The 19,270-nt window shown below is 33.6% G+C and overlaps 1 protein-coding gene across 5 annotated transcripts in view; it reads left to right on the top strand.

The window, feature by feature from the left end:
• Window positions 1-19,270, top strand: part of LOC128172919 (NADPH oxidase 5-like) — a 35,298-nt gene that overhangs the window by 7,978 nt on the left and 8,050 nt on the right. For 3 of the 5 annotated variants that reach the window (XM_052838654.1, XM_052838652.1, XM_052838656.1), the window contains exons 2-5: window positions 12,416-13,013; window positions 13,440-13,481; window positions 18,021-18,132; window positions 18,679-18,829. In XM_052838654.1, the coding sequence (XP_052694614.1) occupies window positions 12,416-13,013; window positions 13,440-13,481; window positions 18,021-18,132; window positions 18,679-18,829 (903 nt within the window). Of the gene's footprint in view, window positions 1-12,415; window positions 13,014-13,439; window positions 13,482-17,787; window positions 17,805-18,020; window positions 18,133-18,678; window positions 18,830-19,270 lie in introns of those variants that run through there. The other 2 variants (XM_052838653.1, XM_052838657.1) reach the window with 2 other exon arrangements.

Below are 19,270 nucleotides of genomic sequence, written 5' to 3'. Positions count from 1 at the left end.
CTTCTTATGCAGAACAACTTATATACATTGAATATTTATTATTGTATAAAAATAATCATCACAATAATTGGTTAACAGTGGATGCATTAATTAAAATAATCAAGAATCAATAAATCAAGGGCAATAACTCAATACAGTAATACAAAAAGATTCTAATGAAAAAATAGCTGCCTGCTTCAATTCTATAGTCATATCACATGTTGAGTATTGCAGTTCTCAAAAAGATCCTTTACAATTGTTTATATATGGGATATTTAGCTACATCAAACTCTGAACCTTCTTGTGAGGCCGAAGAATTGTCCTGGAGCCAAAGTTTTAACAATGATAAAGAATCATCTTGCTGATTAGTTTTTTTAGATTTTTTTTAGATTTTTAAAGATTTACTTTATATATTCCTATGTAAAACTTTAACACCCCCCCCCCATGTGGCCTCACCCTACCCCCAAGGATCATGATTTTCACAACTTTGAATCTACACTACCTGAGGATACTTCCACAGAAGTTTCAACTTTCCTGGCTGATTAGTTTCTGAGAAGAAGATTTTTAAAGATTTACTCTATATATTCCTATGTAAAACTTCGACCCCCCATTGTGCCCCACCCTACCCCCAGGGATCATGATTTTCACAACTTTGAATCTACACTACCTGAGGATGCTTCAACAACAGTTTCACCTTTCCTGGCTGATTAGTTTCTGAGAAGAAGATTTTCAAAGATTTACTCTATATATTTCTATGTAAAATTTTAACACCCCCCCCCCCCCCAATGTGGCCTCACCCTACCCCCAGGGATCATGATTTTCACAACTTTGAATCTACACTACCTGAGGATGCTTCCACACAAGTTTCAGCTTTCCTGGCTGTTTAGTTTCTGAGCAGATGATTTTTAAAGATTTACTCTATATATTCCTATGTAAAACTTCGACCCCCCCCCCCCCATTGTGGCCCCACCCTACCCCGGGGGTCATAAATTTCACAACTTTGAATCTACACTACCTGAGGATGCTTCCACACAAGTTTCAGCTTTCCTGGCTGTTTTGTTTCTGAGAAGAAGATTTTTAAAGATTTACTCTATATATTCCTATGTAAAACTTCGACCCCCCATTGTGGCCCCACCCTACCCCTGGGGGTCATGAATTTCACAACTTTGAATTTAAACTACCTGAGGATGCTTCCACACAAGTTTCAGCTTTCCTGGCTGTCTAGTTTCTGAGAAGAAGATTTTTAAAGATTTACTCTATATATACCTATGTAAAACTTCGACCCCCCATTGTGGCCCCACCCTACCCCCGGGGGTCATGAATTTCACAACTTTGAATCTACACTACCTGAGGATGCTTCCACACAAGTTTCAGCTTTCCTGGCTTTCTGGTTCTTGAGAAGAAGATTTTTGAAAATTTCTCGATATTTTTCATTAAATTCTAATTATCTCCCCTTGAAAACGGGTATGGCCCTTAATTTTCACAACTTTGAATCCCCTTTGCCTAAGGATGATTTGTGCCAAGTTTGGTTGAAATTGGCCCAGTAGTTCTTGAGAACATGTTGAAAATGTGAAAAGTTTACGGACGGACGGACGGACGGACAGACGGACAGACAGACGACAGACAAAATGTGATCAGAATAGCTCACTTGAGCTTTCAGCTCAGGTGAGCTAAAAAAAAAGAATATATAAATATGATTGGTTGGAATCATTGTATTGCGGAAGTCTCGAATTCTTCAACAGTTGAATAAACGTGATTTGCATTTGCTAGTTGCTATCATTTGACAATTTACACATGCATTACAATTTTTAGGACGAAATTGTATCTGTAACAACCTACATCCAACCATTTCTTGATTTCAAAACACAAATCACCCTCAAATCGATTTTTACTAAGTGTTCAGTTATCAAAATATAAAATAGACCCTAACTCCATTTTACCTTATGCTTCATGTTCATCACTTAAAATCGGGATATACCCCCCCTCGGCCCCCTCCATTCTATCAATAAGAACAGCTCTCTTTCTCTCTCTCTCTCTCTCTCTCTCTCTCTCTCTCTCTCTCTCTCTCTCTGTAAAATATAAGGGTAAAGTCTCCCGTATGAATAATATATGCACATTTAAAATTTACTTTACCCGCCTTACTCTTGTGCTTGCTATAAATACATATAGTAACATAGCATATGAGGTGTTTTTTCTCAGATGTAGGGAATTTTCCTAAAATTAAAGTACAATGTACATGTATTGAATTTAATAAAGAACTCATCTTCCCTTATATCTGATTACATTTTTGGGAGTTGATTTTAATCAACTCTCCTATGCACTTACTCGGGCAAAGCGAAAGTGAAACAGTGTTTGGACCTACATGTAAGCACAAATCGATACCGCTGACAACACTTCGTTCTTGAAAATAATCGATAAATTCGATGCTATGTATTCTGAAGCATTGTTTTTCAAGAAAACTTATTTATTAATACCATGAAAATTATAAGACTTTAAATTGTACAAACAGTTTAGATATTTTTTTAAAGTCGTATATATTCCTACGCTAGAGTTCAATGTAGTCTCGTTCAACCAGACGCTTGACTGTCTCCGTTAATATCCGACAAAACTGAGTCTCTCTTGCTTGTCGGAGATGAATGGAGAAGGCGAGCGTTTGTTTGAACAAGACAAGATCGAGTTCAATCTCTCAGAAATATTTCGATTACTGATACTACTTGCCATGCAAAATCACATATCGTTGATTTTGAATAAATGATAATCGATAAAATCAACTCCCGTCAGTACTTCAGTACGTTGATTCTTATTTATTGCGACTTTAAGAAAAATGTGTTTGCTGAAAAAGTAAAGCTATTGAAGACACGAATTAGACTTTCTACGAGTCTTAAAATTTTAGCGTTGAACCCCCCCCCCCCCCCCCCCCAAAAAAAAATATAATAATACATGCAAATAAAACAAACATTGATGTATGGTTAAGATGAAAAAATGGGAAAAAATATGATGCACGTCAACTCCAAACATCAGGCCACCTTTAAAAGTGATGTCTGTCTGCTCCGCCTCCGTAATATTTTTTTAATTGTATGGACAAATTCAATACAAAAGTTGAGATAACTAAAAAATGGATCCGAAAATAACATATTAGGATTTTCAAAATGTTAGATCGGGAACCTTTCCGTCAGTCAGGTTTTATGTACTGTAATTTATTTTTCTTGCATTACTCAAACTTGTATGAGCACTAAATCTTCGCCCATCCCATTTTATCAAACATTATTTTCAAATTTAAAAATTTTAAATTTCGAAAATGTTACTTCCTCATACCTACCCATGGAGAACTTCTTTTATTGTTATCTCTGGGGTGCACTCCAATATGTTTGAACAGTGACAAAACTTGTCATGATTTTACTAAACCAGTATTTACCAACATGACTTAAGCGCAGGTGCATTATTTTTGGAGCGGGGATTCAGAGCTACGATTGGATTGTTGAAGACCACCAACATAATTAATTGAGTATGTGAAAATTTTCTTTGGAGAAAAAATTACGCCCTGAATTCAACAAAAAAAAATCTCTTAAATACAATTGGTCGAAACCAGCATAATGAGGAAGTCTTAATTCGTCATGAGTTGTCATGGGAACGGTTAAACAGACAGTGGTGCTTCACATGCATTTCACGTGAATAATCCAATGGCTATTAATATCGCATGGACCAATTTGTTTGCACGGCGACTATATAGGAAACACTGGACTGAGCTGCTTCCTTCTTACATGTAATTTTAAATCTTGAAATATAAGTGTATGTACGACTGTTACCCTATCGACTTCCTGCACGTGAAGAAACTTCTAAAAATTACAGTGGGCGGTATGAAATTATATTTTAAAGCTGTGGTCGTGTTTTTTTTTTTTTATTGTGTAAATTGAAAAAGATATTTTATTTTTATTTTAAACTTTTTTTTAGTTCCATTGAATAAGGAAAATGTTTCTTCCTTTTACTGAAATATATTTTTGCATGAGTTTCAATATAGGTTTATTTGCTAATTAAAATTAAAAGTTATGATATCTTTGTCCAGTATTACTTGTAACAAACTGGACTTTTGAATAAGATACACCCGAAGTCTATTTAGATCAAGTCATATGTAAGTGATGATACCGTTTATAAAAAGGTGTTGCTTTTATTTAAGGAATGGGGAATCACTTTTCATGCATTTTAAAGTGGTCAAATACGGCCGGGATAATCAAATCCACGATAAAACCAGAAGAGCAAAGAGAGAGAGAGAGAGAGAGAGAGAGAGAGAGAGAGAGAGAGAGAGAGAGAGAGCCATGGATTCCGAACTCTCACGATTTCCATTCAACAGTTTAAGTATAAAATCTTAAGATCTTTAAATGCCAAAGATTACTAACTAAGATGCCCATAATGAATCGTCCCTTTATATATATGTTTTAAATTCTTTTTTTTAAATACATGGACCCATGTCTTAGTACAAAAAAGAAAGGAAGTCGTGTTTCGTCTACGTATTCATGTTTACATGGATTTTAGTAACGAGTTAGTTGCACTTTTTAATGAATATATTTTTTTCTAGCTGCTATTCAAATCGGTCACGATTACCCTAAAGGTGTTCAAAGAGTGGTGTGTATTGTTTTGTTTTTTAATTCTTCCCTTTTATTGGTGTAAAAATTTAGTGTATCGTATCTTAAATTTGTGCTTAAAACTTGACAAAGAGACAGTGATGACCGGAAGATGAAGATCCCAGATGGCTTTACACGGCTATTTTTGAAACCGCCATTTTAATTTGTAAGATAAAAAAAAATACCAACTTTGGTCCTCACCTTTCACCATAATTTTAACAATCCAATCTCATGATTGTTTTATTTGCCAATATTAGAATCCTTCAGTATTTACTTTCAAGTTATATGATTACAAAACTGATTTTGAATTGAATAGATAAAAAATGTTACCAATTGCTTAATTGTTAAATATTTTACCATATCTTTCTAACTTTTGTTGTTGCGATGTTTTTTTGTTAAATTCTTGATTTACTAAACTTTGTATATATATACAGAAGTAAAAACCTCATCCGCTTTTTTTTTTTATTTTAATGAACGTCTTAGAAACATGTCGCCCCAAACTCTGCATGTACTTATTGCAAAATAATGAAAAGATTATGAAAACAAGCTGCATTGTGCTTTTTCTTTAAAAAAAAGTAAAAAAAAAAGTCTGCCTACACGTATAATATAATACTTCATCGGTCAGGGTAATTATGTGTAAACCTTACACGCGACATCAGGGTGGTTCTGCAAGGTTGACTCATGTTGTAAAAACAGTTTAATTTAAGATTTAATTAAAGAAAACATACGTACAAAAAACATAGTATATGTTTAAGCCGTATTTCTAACTTTATCAACAGAGAGAGAGAGAGAGAGAGAGAGAGAGAGAGAGAGAGAGAGAGACGGACGGAGGTCTGGAGAGAGAGATAGAGAGAGAGAGAGAGCAAGCAGGTCAAAGGTTGAGTCTGTGCTGTCGAGCGTAATCGGTTTATTATGGTGAGAGAGAGGAAGGAACGAAGTACGCTTGTCGAAGTACAGTAAGTTTGTTTATTTATTTTTTAAAGGAATATTGACATTAAACATATTTTATCAATTATCAATTAGATGTAGATCTCATTATTAAGAAATTACCATACAAGAATCTTGAAAACAAACGAATAAGGCAATTCATTTGTACATTTGTATATATCGTTTTTCAGATTTGTCTTCTCTTGTTTGGGGTTAAAGGTTAGAAACAATTATAATATAATTGTAACACAATAAGCAAATTTAAAGGAGCCTGGATGATAAGAAATTGTCCATAACAATTTAGATATCATAATACAAATCTACCTTTAACCATAAACTGACATTAAGTAATGATCGAAAAATCCCAAATAATAGAGCTTAAAACTTGAATGTTTTCAACAGACATTTCGGTAATTCTAGTTACCCGTGTTTTCCTGTATCTGTCTATAAAGCTCTCCTCCTCATGGACATTAATATAGTCTTTAAAAAAAGACAATAACCATCAAGGACAGAGATTTCTCTGTAGCGCAAACACATTTGATATGGTCAATCATATGGTTTTAAAAGATACTTAAAATTTTACAAATCTGCGATTGCAAATAAATGTTGTTATTTCCCGGAATGTAATTTTTGTTTTTCGTAGAACTGAAGCTTACTGTGTTATTATTTTGAGAGAGAGAGAGAGAGAGAGAGAGAGAGAGAGAGAGAGAGAGAGAGAGAGAGAGAGAGTCTAGTATTCTCCAATTTTACTGCGCGCTCTCTTTTGTACAGAACTATTACTGGGCCAACCTTGAGATTATCAAAGCTCCAACAAACCAAAACGTTTTAATAAATTTTCAGACTTTTCCAAAACTTTGCATGAAATATGATTTTTACATGAGTTTGGGGTGTATCAGCGACAAAGGTCTGATTCCAACTGACGATAGTTTAAATACAGTTTAATATCAATGAAATAGCTCAATAAGGGATTAACATAATATGTACACTGTGAGATGTAAGGAAATCAAAAGCTATTGAGTAACTCATGACATTTTAGCAGTACACGTATGTACATGAAAGGATTAACGCGATGTAGTGTTATTATAAAACAGAAGTCAATTAAAAGATTAGCTGTCCATACCTGACTATTCCTCAGGCGAGAATAAAGTTAGATGACAATGTGTGAAAATTATAGAACGTTTTTAAAACAGTTGTCAAAAAATAGAAGGAAGGTTTTTGTCGCAGTTAACACGAAGTCCCAAAAAGTTTAAAAGTTCATTAACGCAATTTAATTGAAAAAAGTCTGAAGGGTCGAATTTCACACAACGACACGAAAGGAATGGATGGCGTGCGTTTTTTTAAAATTATGTTCTCCTAACACCTACTCCGATGGGGAGTGTCGCTTTTCTATGTAGTGGGTGGAGATTAACTTCCGTTTTCTCAAAATATCTTGAGTAGTAGGTAAAAAAATATCGAAAAAAAAGAAATAAAAACCAAAAGCCCAAAACCTTAATACGACATCGTTCTCATAAGACAGAAAAGAGCTTAGCTATTTTCCTAACACCCACCTCCGCGCTGCAACGGGTATATTTCTCAGGTGGTTTTAAAATCAACCATGCTCTTTATAATATAGAATATAAAAGCATACTCTCCCTTCTAATTAAATACATGTTTGTACATGCATTTCATTGCAATATTTTTTTTTCCTTTTCTTTATTGGTTTTCGTTAGTACATGAGTATATTATTTAACAGTCCCAAAAAAGTTTTAATTTAACCAGCTCCTTTGACACATGTACAATGTAGTTCTCACATTTTAAGAGAAATGAAAGCACCGACGTTTTGAGAAGGGTGTAAAGAATTATGAAATTATATATAAACGCAAAGAAATATTGACACGACAGCCCTAATTTTGACACATGCAGTCAACACGTCTTATTCTTTAGTATGTGAAATATTTTGTTTAGAGATAAGAATCCAAGTAGAATTGAAAACAAAATTAAACTTTATCTATCAACAATGAGATCTTTAAATCGGTGACCAATTAAATTACAATGTATGCTACATGTAGCTTTAACTCTTATCCTACACATAATTATTATATGTTCCAGTAGTTTAGTTATCGCAAGGGGGATTATATCCGATCGTGATATCAACAGATGTAATCCGCGGCCAGATATTAATCGGACAGAATGTTGTGTCAAAGCAGACAATTAGGAGGTAGTGATATTGTTGTGTGTGTGTGGGGGGGGGGTGGGAGGTGGGGGGTTGAAATTTGGTTCTTACTGGAACAAAGGGACCATCTTTTAATTTAAAGTATTGCAAGCACTAAAGAGAAGAACGGCGGGCGATTTTTCGTGGTTTATATATCAGAACGGCTAACGATGTATATAGAATATATAATATCATGTAAAAACACTGTAAAACACTTTTTTGAACAACACGTAGTTAAATTGCCCGTCTTAAACACTTTTTTGAACAACAAGTAGGTAAATTGCCCGTCTTAAACACTTTTTTGAACAGCATGTAGGTAAATTGCCCGTCCTAAACACTTTTTTGAACAACATGTAGTTAAATTGCCCGTCTTACCGGTTTTCGTCGGTCGTGTTTTAGATATAACCATTTTAACAAGACCTTGGACTTTCTGTAGGACGTTACTTTCAATATTTCTTGCGTCAAAACAAGTTAAAAATGACGCTGATTTCGAGTGAAATATACACCGATTGCGTAGTCTTAGCTCAAAAGCCAGACAAATCTTGTTGATTTCAAAGAGCCATGCATATGGCTGAGTGTCCTACAGTGAAATAAACAGCCTCAGTCACATTGCTGTTTGACACCAACTACCCAAAGTCCAAGGTCTTGCTAAAATGGTTCTATACACTAAAAAAAAAACACAAACACAGCTGACGAAAATTGGTAAAACGGTCAAAATAAAAAAAAAAACAACTTTATATTAATCAAAACGAAACAGAGGACAAGAGTTATGGTAACAATATTAAATTTTCTGTCATTTAGGTGTGTGTGGGAGTTGGGGGTGGGGGATATATCTTTGACCTTTTGTTACTTACGCGATACTTTCCTGTGACAAAGCCTGTCACCTATTCATGCATTAAACCAACCTGACAAAAGGCCACACGGTTATTTAAAAAGGATTATGTAGTAGTAGAGAATTTAAATTTCCCTGGCAATTTTAACGGATATACACAATGGTGTTGTTTACAAATAAAAATCTCTGTCACTTTCACGACGTTTAAACTGATAAATCACATTAATTTTGTTATCCAGAATAAACTGAACATATTTTATTGTATAAAAACGTAAACAAAAGTCAAAATGTAAAGACATAATAATACAAACTGACTGCCGTTATTGAAAACTACTACAGCATACCTGATAGATTTATACACTGAGAACATGTACAAAGTTTTGATTTTTTTATCCAGCGCGGGAAGGGGGGGGGGGGTGTCCGAGGAATATTTGAATATTTGTGTTAGTCCGGGGGTGTACGAGGGATATTTATGTTAGTGTTAGCCCGGGGTGTCACTAGTTTTGATTCGTACGTACATGTATGTACAAAACCAAGGGTATGCATACAAATCTTACGAGCAATTTTTACACTTATACATGTACATCTAACCCCCCCCCCCCCCCCCCCCGTTTAATTTCCCATCAGATATACAAATATAAATGTATACGAAACAAATATATTCAATTGAAAATTTTGTTGATAACTAAATAAAAGTAATGAAGTTGTTTTAAATACATGTAAAAGCAAAAACCAAAAAACCCCAGAAAGATGAAAACAGTGCGATACCGAAATCACCAATGACGGATCTACAAATGTTTTCTATCATTTATAATGTAATTAATCGAATTATAGAAAAATTATGCAATCACAAGAATACAGGCAATAAAATATTATGTCATACACTGCAAATAGGTGTGAAAACGCATGTTCAATTCGTTGAATAACCAAGGCAGACGACTTTTTTTTTCTGACGGTAAGGTCTTTACACAGTGTCTCCGGCAAATAGCACACGCCACAGAATGAGGGGTAAATGTCTAGGTATGTTATCTTATAATCTTAAGATTAAAAAAAAAAAAGATACCCGAAATTCAAATTCAATGCGAGTGGTTTTTTTTTTGTAAATCTTTTCATTCAGTTGGACTTTTCTTTTAAATTTTCTTTGAGTTGTTTTTCGGGGCAAGATTTCCAGTTACGTAACTTAGTGAAATCTAGACGCGCGCGGGGGAAAAAGAGCATAGAACTTGTTTTCATTGAACTAAAGAACAATTTCAAAAGATTCATTAACAGTGGAGGTATGTTGGGTAGCGCACACAAAAAGCCTAACCTGTAAAAAAAAAAAAAAAAAAAAAACAACGAAAAAAGTCAGTTATACATGTACACGAATGTTATTTTTGAACTTAGCTTTATTTAACATTAGCAAATTTGAATTATACAGTTTTTAATCACATGGAATACCTTATTTAAGACATGAGTTGTTTTATTACTTTGTATATCACTGTACATGTGCATTTTTATGTACATATTTGGTTTAAATGATTATATTTTGTTTATATTCAGCGAAAATGATAATGTGATAAATATAACAGAGGAAAACATAGTTCCAAAATACTTTTATTTCATGTAGACATGTGTTAACTTTTCAAATACAATTGTATTTGGCATAAAAGATGCAAGGAATAATATAGCCTAATGTATATTGCTTACTGCTTAACCAGTTAAAATTAATCACAAATAAATAAATGACAAATAAATGACACATATAAACTGCTTGCGGTCAAGATCTGACACTTTTTACGCATTTTAGAGCATGGATAGAAAACGACGTGCAAAATATAAAGAAGAATATATTCCATTGATTGAAAGACTGAAAACTTCCTTACGAATTGAACATGAATTTGTTGTTACCATGATCATGAAATACGTTGTATTGATAATGCTAGAGACTATTAGTACACAACTTTACACATAAAATGTTGAACTCTTTTTTTTTGAAAATATTATAGTTAGTACATGTAGGTAAAGTGGATAACTTGGAATTAAGATGTATAACGAAAACAATCATCGTCTGCATCCATTAGATTTGCCGCTACAAATAAAAGGCTTGGTTGTTGTAAAAAAACAAGTATGAATGAAACATGCATGTATAGAGAAAACTACAGGAAATGCTGACGGAAATGAATAAACATGTACATTCTAACGGATTAACAGATAAATAATTCTCTCGCGTGGTACGAAAAAAGTTATAATATTTTTCTGTTGTTGACATGCGTATGCGCTGATTTATAATTTCTGTGCTGAAATTTACGCTGAGCTTTATCACATTTCAAACATGGAATATTGTAATAATTACAATGTAATCAGACGCAATGATTTTTGACAAAATTTGACGAATTGTGAGCATTGACTACATGTATGTGCATTATTCGTACTTGGATCTTTTTAAACTGAGGAAAAATGTTAAAACAGGTGTTATTGCCTTAGGTGAGATGAAACTTGTTTTGTAATTCTAAATGTATTGATTTGGACAAAAATGCGAATTTCAAATCAACTCCTCGGGCCTCTCGAGTGATTCAAGAAACAAATGGCGGAATAATGTAAATTATTGTATAATTGTAAGAACCACCCCCCCCCCCCCCAAAAAAAAATAAAAAAATAAAAAACGCAAATGAGGCTATTTAATACAGAAAGCAAAACATACTAGTAGCAGGTAGAAGATTCATCGATACATTTACATAGCTCATTATGCAAAACAAATAAAGGCACATGCTATAATACAACGTTTAAACAAATCAAAAGTTTTCAGAAGTATACAACTAATGTTTACTTAAGTGCATCGCTGTATGCCCTGATGCTATACTTGATTTAATTCCATTTATTTATATTTCTGTTTATTTTTTATCTCGCTTATATTTTGTCGTTACATTGTTCCATCACTGTTTGTCGAATTCATTGTATAAGGCGAGGGCTCAAATAGGCAAACTGACTGCTGCCCCAATCCTTATTAGGTAATATTTTTTGCATATAATAGAATATCGTTTAAGTAATTTTTTGATTTAATAATTCGTACAAGTTCATGATTGCTAACAGATACATGGTAGTAAAAATTTTGTAACGAAAACAAAGCGAGGTGTTTTGCATAATATTTTTCTATCAAACTTATTTCACGTATCATTTTTCTGTCATGAATAAGACTTTCTTTAATGTATAAAGCGCACGCATGGTCAGTATTTTTCTTTTCATTCACTTTATTATATCAATCCTGCAGCAATGTCTATGCGGGTAGATATTCAGCTCGGCAAATAGTTAAAGTCGATGGGACTTTCAAAATGTGCCTAATTTAAAGAATGATTTTCTGACAAATTAAGGTTTTCCAGTGTAGATGCATTGGGATACTGACATGAATTAACAGAAACATATTTCGGATAAAGTTAACAAAGAGTTTGTTCTGCGCAGGAAGTTAAAAAAGTGTGAGCATATACATGTATTTGCAACCAGTGTTTCATGGAAAAACAAATGCATCAATTTGCAAATTTATGACGTCATTTTTTTTCTGGAATGAATTATTACATGGTATATGACCTTGTATATATCATCTTTGAAATACTATAACAGCTGTGAGGTTGGTGACAGAAAAAATGCAAAGTAATTCCTTATTGATGTACTAGTTTCTTTTTCTGGAAAAAAAACCCCCAGAAAATGAATTTTTTTTTAAAATTTCAATTTTGAACTTATGCATGGGAAAGTATGAGAAACAAACAATTCACTGATTTGTAGTTGAATAAGCATGTTATTTTATGATCGGGACAAGATTAACTGATATATATTTACGAGGGTAGAACACTGTAAAAAAAATCCTACTTGACTCATCTATATATTGTTTTCCAGAAGAAGTCTTGTCGGATGCCAATTTCATCGTTCGAATTTCTCGCTATGAGGACAATGTAGAAATCACCGGAAGTAGATCAATCCGATGGACGGAGGTGACGACAGAGAACAATAAAAACCTACGTCTGCAGCAGCTGACCAACGATAAGCCTTGTTTCAATATTCAGCGCTACCTTCCGGACGAGAAAGCGCCGTCATCAAAACACGAATTAAAATCCGTCATTAGTTACTCGGGGAATTTGAATTCAGTTTCAACAAAAATGATGGAGCCCGCTGTGACCGTGGAATCAAACAACAATCATGACAATCTTGGATTTAAAGCAGACGACGCAGATGGCGATCAAATAAAACCCGCCAAAAAACCAGACGACACGGTTATCGATATCGAGGTTAATGACATAACCGTGACGTCATCAACACAGAAAACTGCTGAAGCGTTCGGTGTACACGCGATTGATGAAGATGGCCGAGATTTGCCGAATGGTGGTGGATTTGAATCAAGACAGAACGAGGTTGAATTTGTCGGTAACGGTGAACAACAGAATGAACAGACACAACCGGAAAAAGCCAATGATAGGAAGAAAAGTGTGGCCATTCAGTAAGTTTTTTTTTATTTCTGTTATTTAATTTTGTTTTTTAACTTCGCAAATGATTTAAATTTTAACTAAAGTTCCTTATTTGTAGATGATTAGTAAATTCTCTTTTGAATATTTCCTAAGATTTTTATAAAAATTAATTTTAAAGGTAAAACCAAAATATCGACGCAGAAGCCGGAAAAGACAAAAAATGAATTTAAACCGATTTGATAATTTCATTTTTAGATTATCGGCCATTTATTCCCCTTATGAACATTAACAAACTATTGTAGTTTTTTAGTTTGATTCGACCGTTGGATTTTAACCCCATATTTTCGAATTAAAATTCTTTTTGTTGATAGATATATCTAAAACTATTAAAATGAAACAACTGTGCCGAGCCTACAGTATGTTACTTGTTTAACATAACCTTGTTTCTTCACAAAAAGGACGTCATTTTACGATCTTTACCATTACTACATTACCATCAGGTAAAAAACGTCCCATACACGTGCGCATGCGTGGATCTAGGAGAGAGATTGTGCACCAAACTTAATATATTATCGTAGTTATATTACCGAAAATATGCCTTGGACCCCCCCCCCCTCCTCCGGCAAACACAAATATTCATTCGACCCCCCCCCCCTCCCCCCGGAAAAAAATCTGGATCCACGCATTTTGCATGTGTCACTATACGAAAACCTATAACTGGTATGGACACTATACTTAAGTCTATCTTAACAAATCCTCAATTAATTTGTACTTCAATCCCCTCCCCAAACTCCTTTAGACTTACAAATATGCACATTCTCTTCTATTTGGCATGATACATGTGCCTTTTACTAATTAACAATTTTTAATTGTCAATGAGTCCATGACAATAATTAGTATAAGGCACATGTACATGTATTGTGAGTCGATAAGTCAATAACATTCTCTCTCCTTATTCAATGTATCAATTTACAAATATACATGTACTCACCTATCCCACATGGTTATACAGTGCATAAAATATTAACTGTTGTTCGATTACTTATCCAACCCATAAAATGTCGTTTTTATGTAACTCCATATCCTTCTTTGTAAGGATACGTGTATTACAGTATTGTAAAGATAGTAAAAGTAAATAACTAATAGAAATGATTGATAAAACAAGACACTGCAGCAAATTATTCAATCATTTCATAACCTTAAAAAAAATATTTGTTGGTTAATAGTTTTATTAATCGGTGCTTCTCGGGTTTTTCCGACAGTGCTCGTGTTTATTTCGAGCTCCTACGAAAAGGCCCGAAAAGTTGTGTTTGCGACTTTGGAAGTTCATATACAGAATAGCCAATTTTCTACATTGGTCCTGGTGGATATATGTATAACTGAGAATTGCTCGTTATCCATAAAAGGGACCGACGAATGGCGAATACCATCTGTTAACTATACCTTTATTACCGTCTTCCTTGGAAGACGGTATAAAGAGTTGAAATAATTTACAGTCTCCGGGTTGTGCAATTCCTTTCCTTTGTGATTGGATGAAAAAACATGATGTGAAAATTTACATTTATTTCATTGGTTGAAATACTGTTCAGCGCAAGGGAGATAATTTTCTGATGATCTTTTTCACGTACGACTTAACAAATTTCGTAGATTTCAAATCTTAAAAAGTGAGAAAACGAAAAAGCAATACATATTGCTTTGAATGAAATTCAGCCTTTGGTTTTCAGGTCCAACTAGTTGAAAGTAGCATTCTACAATATCTATTGAAATTATTTGTTTTTCTTTTAGCATTGTTTATTCAAATACAAAAAAAAATTGATGCGGTATGCCTAATATCGGTAAAGTTATTTGCACCTTAGATAGATAAATGCAGTGGGATAACTTTGATTTTATCAATATAATACGAGTCTACGACCCTACCTAAGAACTCTTTCACCCTACAGTCGATCTCAACTTACAAGCTCGGGTACACAGTTCTCAATTTTAGACACGCAGGCTTAAACGACACATGAGACACAAAAATGTTCGGATAAATCCACTCGCCATGCTATGTAGAGGAAGGTGACATTTATATAAAAAAAAAGAATTAAACTGTCTTTGATAACTAACTGCTGTTTTGGGTTTGTTCTAAAGACGGTAAGCTTTTTTAAAAAAGCTAAACTTGTTAAACTGTTTCATAAATAACAGTATGAATACTGAATATGAAAAACATACTTTATTATATTTTAAGTTAAGTAAATTGTTTATCAAACAACTTATTCTTAAGTAAAGCCTGACGCCCCAATAATAAAGCCAGCAACCTTGATAAATTCATAAATCACTGTCCTTCTCTCCCCAGGGGCAAGCTTGTGTTTCACGGCCTCTGGTGAGAGAATAAACTCGTTGTAAATAAATGTGTAACTCGATCCCGATGTAATATCGACTTTACAGCAGCGCACGTGTCAAAATCCACTAACCTGCAATTTTAAAATATACGTACTTATTGTATACGTAGGTATGTAGGTAAATGAACGTAGTGTATACACCTGATATTTATTTTCATGAAAGATATATGTGATGTTGACACCTTACATGTCCTTTAAGGGGAGCGATTGGGGGGGGGGGGGGGTATGGTGTTGAGGTTAAAGGGTCAATGTCCAGTGACCATTGATGCAATGTCCGTTTTATTACAAACTTAATACCGCCCCGCTTTTCATCGGGCTTTTGTTACTTGCTGATTTACCCTAGTCCTAATGCGCATGCATTTTAATACTTGTTAATTGGTCATGTGTTTTTTTATTTTTTATATAAACTGAGAGGAGGAGGTTGGCTTACATCTTCGGTTTGTGTGATTAGCCACGCTAAAGATAGATGTTTTTGAGATGCTTAAACGGATTTAAACATGAGATATTATATTTCGAAACAGTGGTCATACGAACAGTCTTAATGATATCTTTTAAGAAGCATCTCTAATTCAACCGGTTTCCTGGTGTCACGCAAAGCGATCATTAAAATACCGTATGAAATGCTCGAATAAATATTTTAAAAATAAAAGATTTGCATTCATATTTTTTTGTCTGAAAAATTCATTCGATTTTTGTATAAAAACCAATAGGCAGCTTTTGGAGTGCAAGCCTCTTGCAATAGTGAGATTACATTGAAAATTTGGCAATGTAACAATTTGAAAATGATTATATATTATGTTTAAAAGTGTATAAGAACATGCATGAATAATGTGTATACTAATACCCTACATCATTCAGACGTTGTCAACCCTTGGGTAAAGATAACTATCGCGTCAAGAATATATTTTTTTTTCTCTTTTCAAAGCAACATGTCTAACTTAATTTAGAGTCGGTATTGCCAAATTTAAACTTACATGTATACACTTTCTTAATTTAAAGTAAATGGTAAACAATAAGTTATTCAAATTTCTTTGACGATCGAGTCTTTTATGTAAGTTTAGTTCGAAATATAGTTCTGGACAGCACAAAACGATGTATGCCAGATTCGCAATCAACCTGGATATTTTAAAATTTATTTCTTATTTCTCTATATTTGCACAGTTTTATTTTAACCATTTTGTTTTTATGATAAAACAGATATTTTAAGAATCGGTAAGGTATTGTCTTAGCACGCGCCAAATATATTTTGCTTATATAGAATGATATATTTCAAAGGAGGATCATTTGCGAAACATAATGGCTTATCAGGGATATCATGCTTCAGAGTTTATGTCTTTCCAATTACTGGTCTATCTATCTATCTATCTATCTATCTATCTATCTATCTATCTATCTATCTATCTATCTATCTATCTATCTATCTATCTATCTATCTATCTATCTATCTATCTATCTATCTATCTATCACCCATCTTTCCATCTATCTACCTACATGTATCTTTCCACTCATTCATCCTCCCTTCATCCCTTAAATCCTTCCGTCCTCCTATACGTCTGCCCAAATGTCTAGAGTTTTGCATCTGCTAGTTTCAAAGCTTGTAAATATATCAGATATGATTTCTTTTGTATTCATTCAAAATTCAGTTAAAAAAAAATAATCAATTACTTTATTTTCTAGTTAACTATCAAATGTATAGAATTTTTTTTTACGCATTGAGAATTTTATGTAAAATATCTACTAGTATCTTTAGAAAAATGACAAAAATAATATTGTTTGTAATATAAAAAAACCAAAAATGGCAAACAAAGCAAACAACAACAATATTGAACTCTAAACAACAAAGATCACAGGCATAAACATCATGCATTGTAGTTTGGATCGCACACCTAGAGGCATCAATCATTTACTGCTTTGTATGGAATATAAACCAATACATGCTGAATGTTTTTGTTTTCTCGACATGCGGACTTTTTCTTTATTATGCACAGTTTTGGGCTTTTTAAGATTGCTTCAATTATTTTCATTTTCATTTATTTAGAAATTATACGGGCACAAGTTTGAAGTTGTATTAATCATTTACGTTGGATTAAATGGTAAATAATATCAGACCTTAGGAAAGTTAGCGCTCATTTCAGTCAACATATATATTGCGTTCTGGAGAAAAATAAAAGATTCAGCAGAAATCAGGGATACCAAAGATAAGATTCTCCTAATATATTTTTTTTATCGATTTTGTCTCTTAGATTTGTCTCGCTGCTTCCTTTCTGAAGCTTTTTTGTTTTTTTTTCAATTTTCTGTTCTCTATTTGACCACAGTTTTTAATTATACATGTATATCAGAAAACACTGGTATTAACTACAATGTAGTCAACAGATCAAGAGACAGTAATACCACAGGCAACTTTCTCATTCCTGTATTCCAGAAAGTACTCTTCAATCAGTGTGCGTGCAGTTTTACATATGATGAACTGTTAAATTGACAAATAATACTGTAATGAAGACGCACCGGGATAATTAATTAATCAATCCAAATCTTTTGATATGGGAATGCAAAGGCATTTTAGTTCTGTGTATCAGCTGCAGGTCCTGTGATGTTTAGCGTTTATTGAATATACTTGATGTGATGAAATCTAAAGTTGATGTACAATTTAAAAACAGGGACGAGGAGTTGAAGTGGTTGTCATGGATGGAGATACAGTTCACCAAGATCGCGGGGGAGGACGGCGAGATCAACCTGGAGGAGTTCAAGGACGCTCTAGGGGTCAAACGGGTGAGAGAGAGAGAGAGAGAGAGAGAGAGAGAGAGAGAGAGAGAGAGAGAGAGAGAGAGAGAGAGAGACAAAGAAGTAGAATAATAATAAGATATAGAAGAGAAAGAGAAAAAAAAAGAATTAAAGATAGAGAGAAAAGGAAAGAAAATGAAGAGAATGAAAACAACGAAAGAAAGTCAAAGAAAAAAAGAACAAAAAACAAAGAATGAGAGAAAAAAGAATAGAAAGAAAAAGTAATGAATTAAAGAATGAAAGAGAGGATTTTTTTCATTAAAGTAGATTTTATAAAATACATTGTACATGTAGATGTTTATCCACATGTAAGTCACCCACACATATAATTACATGTATACATTAGTAATGAAACAGTCAATGACAATGACAATGAGAAAAAAAATACTTACAAATAACAAACATATGATAGTTGCTTACACTGGTTACATATTAATGTCACTCATAAATTCATTTTATTGTAATGAATGTATATCGATTGTTTTTTAGGACCAACGATATTAGTTTTAATAAAGTTTTTATTGAACTTTACAGTCTTTTTTCGCGGAACGATTTTTCAATCTGTTTGATACAGACAAAAGCGGAAGTATCGAATGTGGAGAACTAATGGATGGACTCCGGATGTTGACAAAAGGCACGCCTGCGCAGAAATTGAAGTTCCTGTTTGATGTATACGATGTAGACGGTATGACTCCCGGTTTTAGTAGAAAAATGCTAGTATATTATGTTTTTGTTAAAAACGGTTACTGCTTTTCCTCTCGATTTTCTATTTCTACCAGGTTGGCTACCTTACCATTTCAAATTCTATCTTTTTATCTCTCAAAAAAATCTTTTATTTTCAAGACTAAAAAAGATCTTAAGAATAACTACGATACTGCTTTTTTCTCGTTCAGCAAATTGATATACATGTAAGTTGCTGAAATATGACACAACGACAAATGTTTGATCAAAGCGCAATTTACTGTAAGTAAATTTCTAATTACAGGCACGTAGCATCGTTTTTGAAAGTGTGGGGGGGGGGGGCAGACTCATCCAAAAAATCTTGACAAGAAAAAAAAAGAATTTCCCAGAATCTTCAAAATCCTAATCCGTAGGGGGGGGGGGGGGGGGGGGGGTTGGCTATATA

The sequence above is a fragment of the Crassostrea angulata genome, chromosome 2 (assembly GCF_025612915.1).
Source record: "Crassostrea angulata isolate pt1a10 chromosome 2, ASM2561291v2, whole genome shotgun sequence".
NCBI classification, from domain to species: Eukaryota; Metazoa; Mollusca; class Bivalvia; order Ostreida; family Ostreidae; genus Magallana; species Magallana angulata.
The sequence above is the reverse complement of the archived record's forward strand: the minus strand, read 5'-3'. Positions and strand labels throughout refer to the sequence as shown.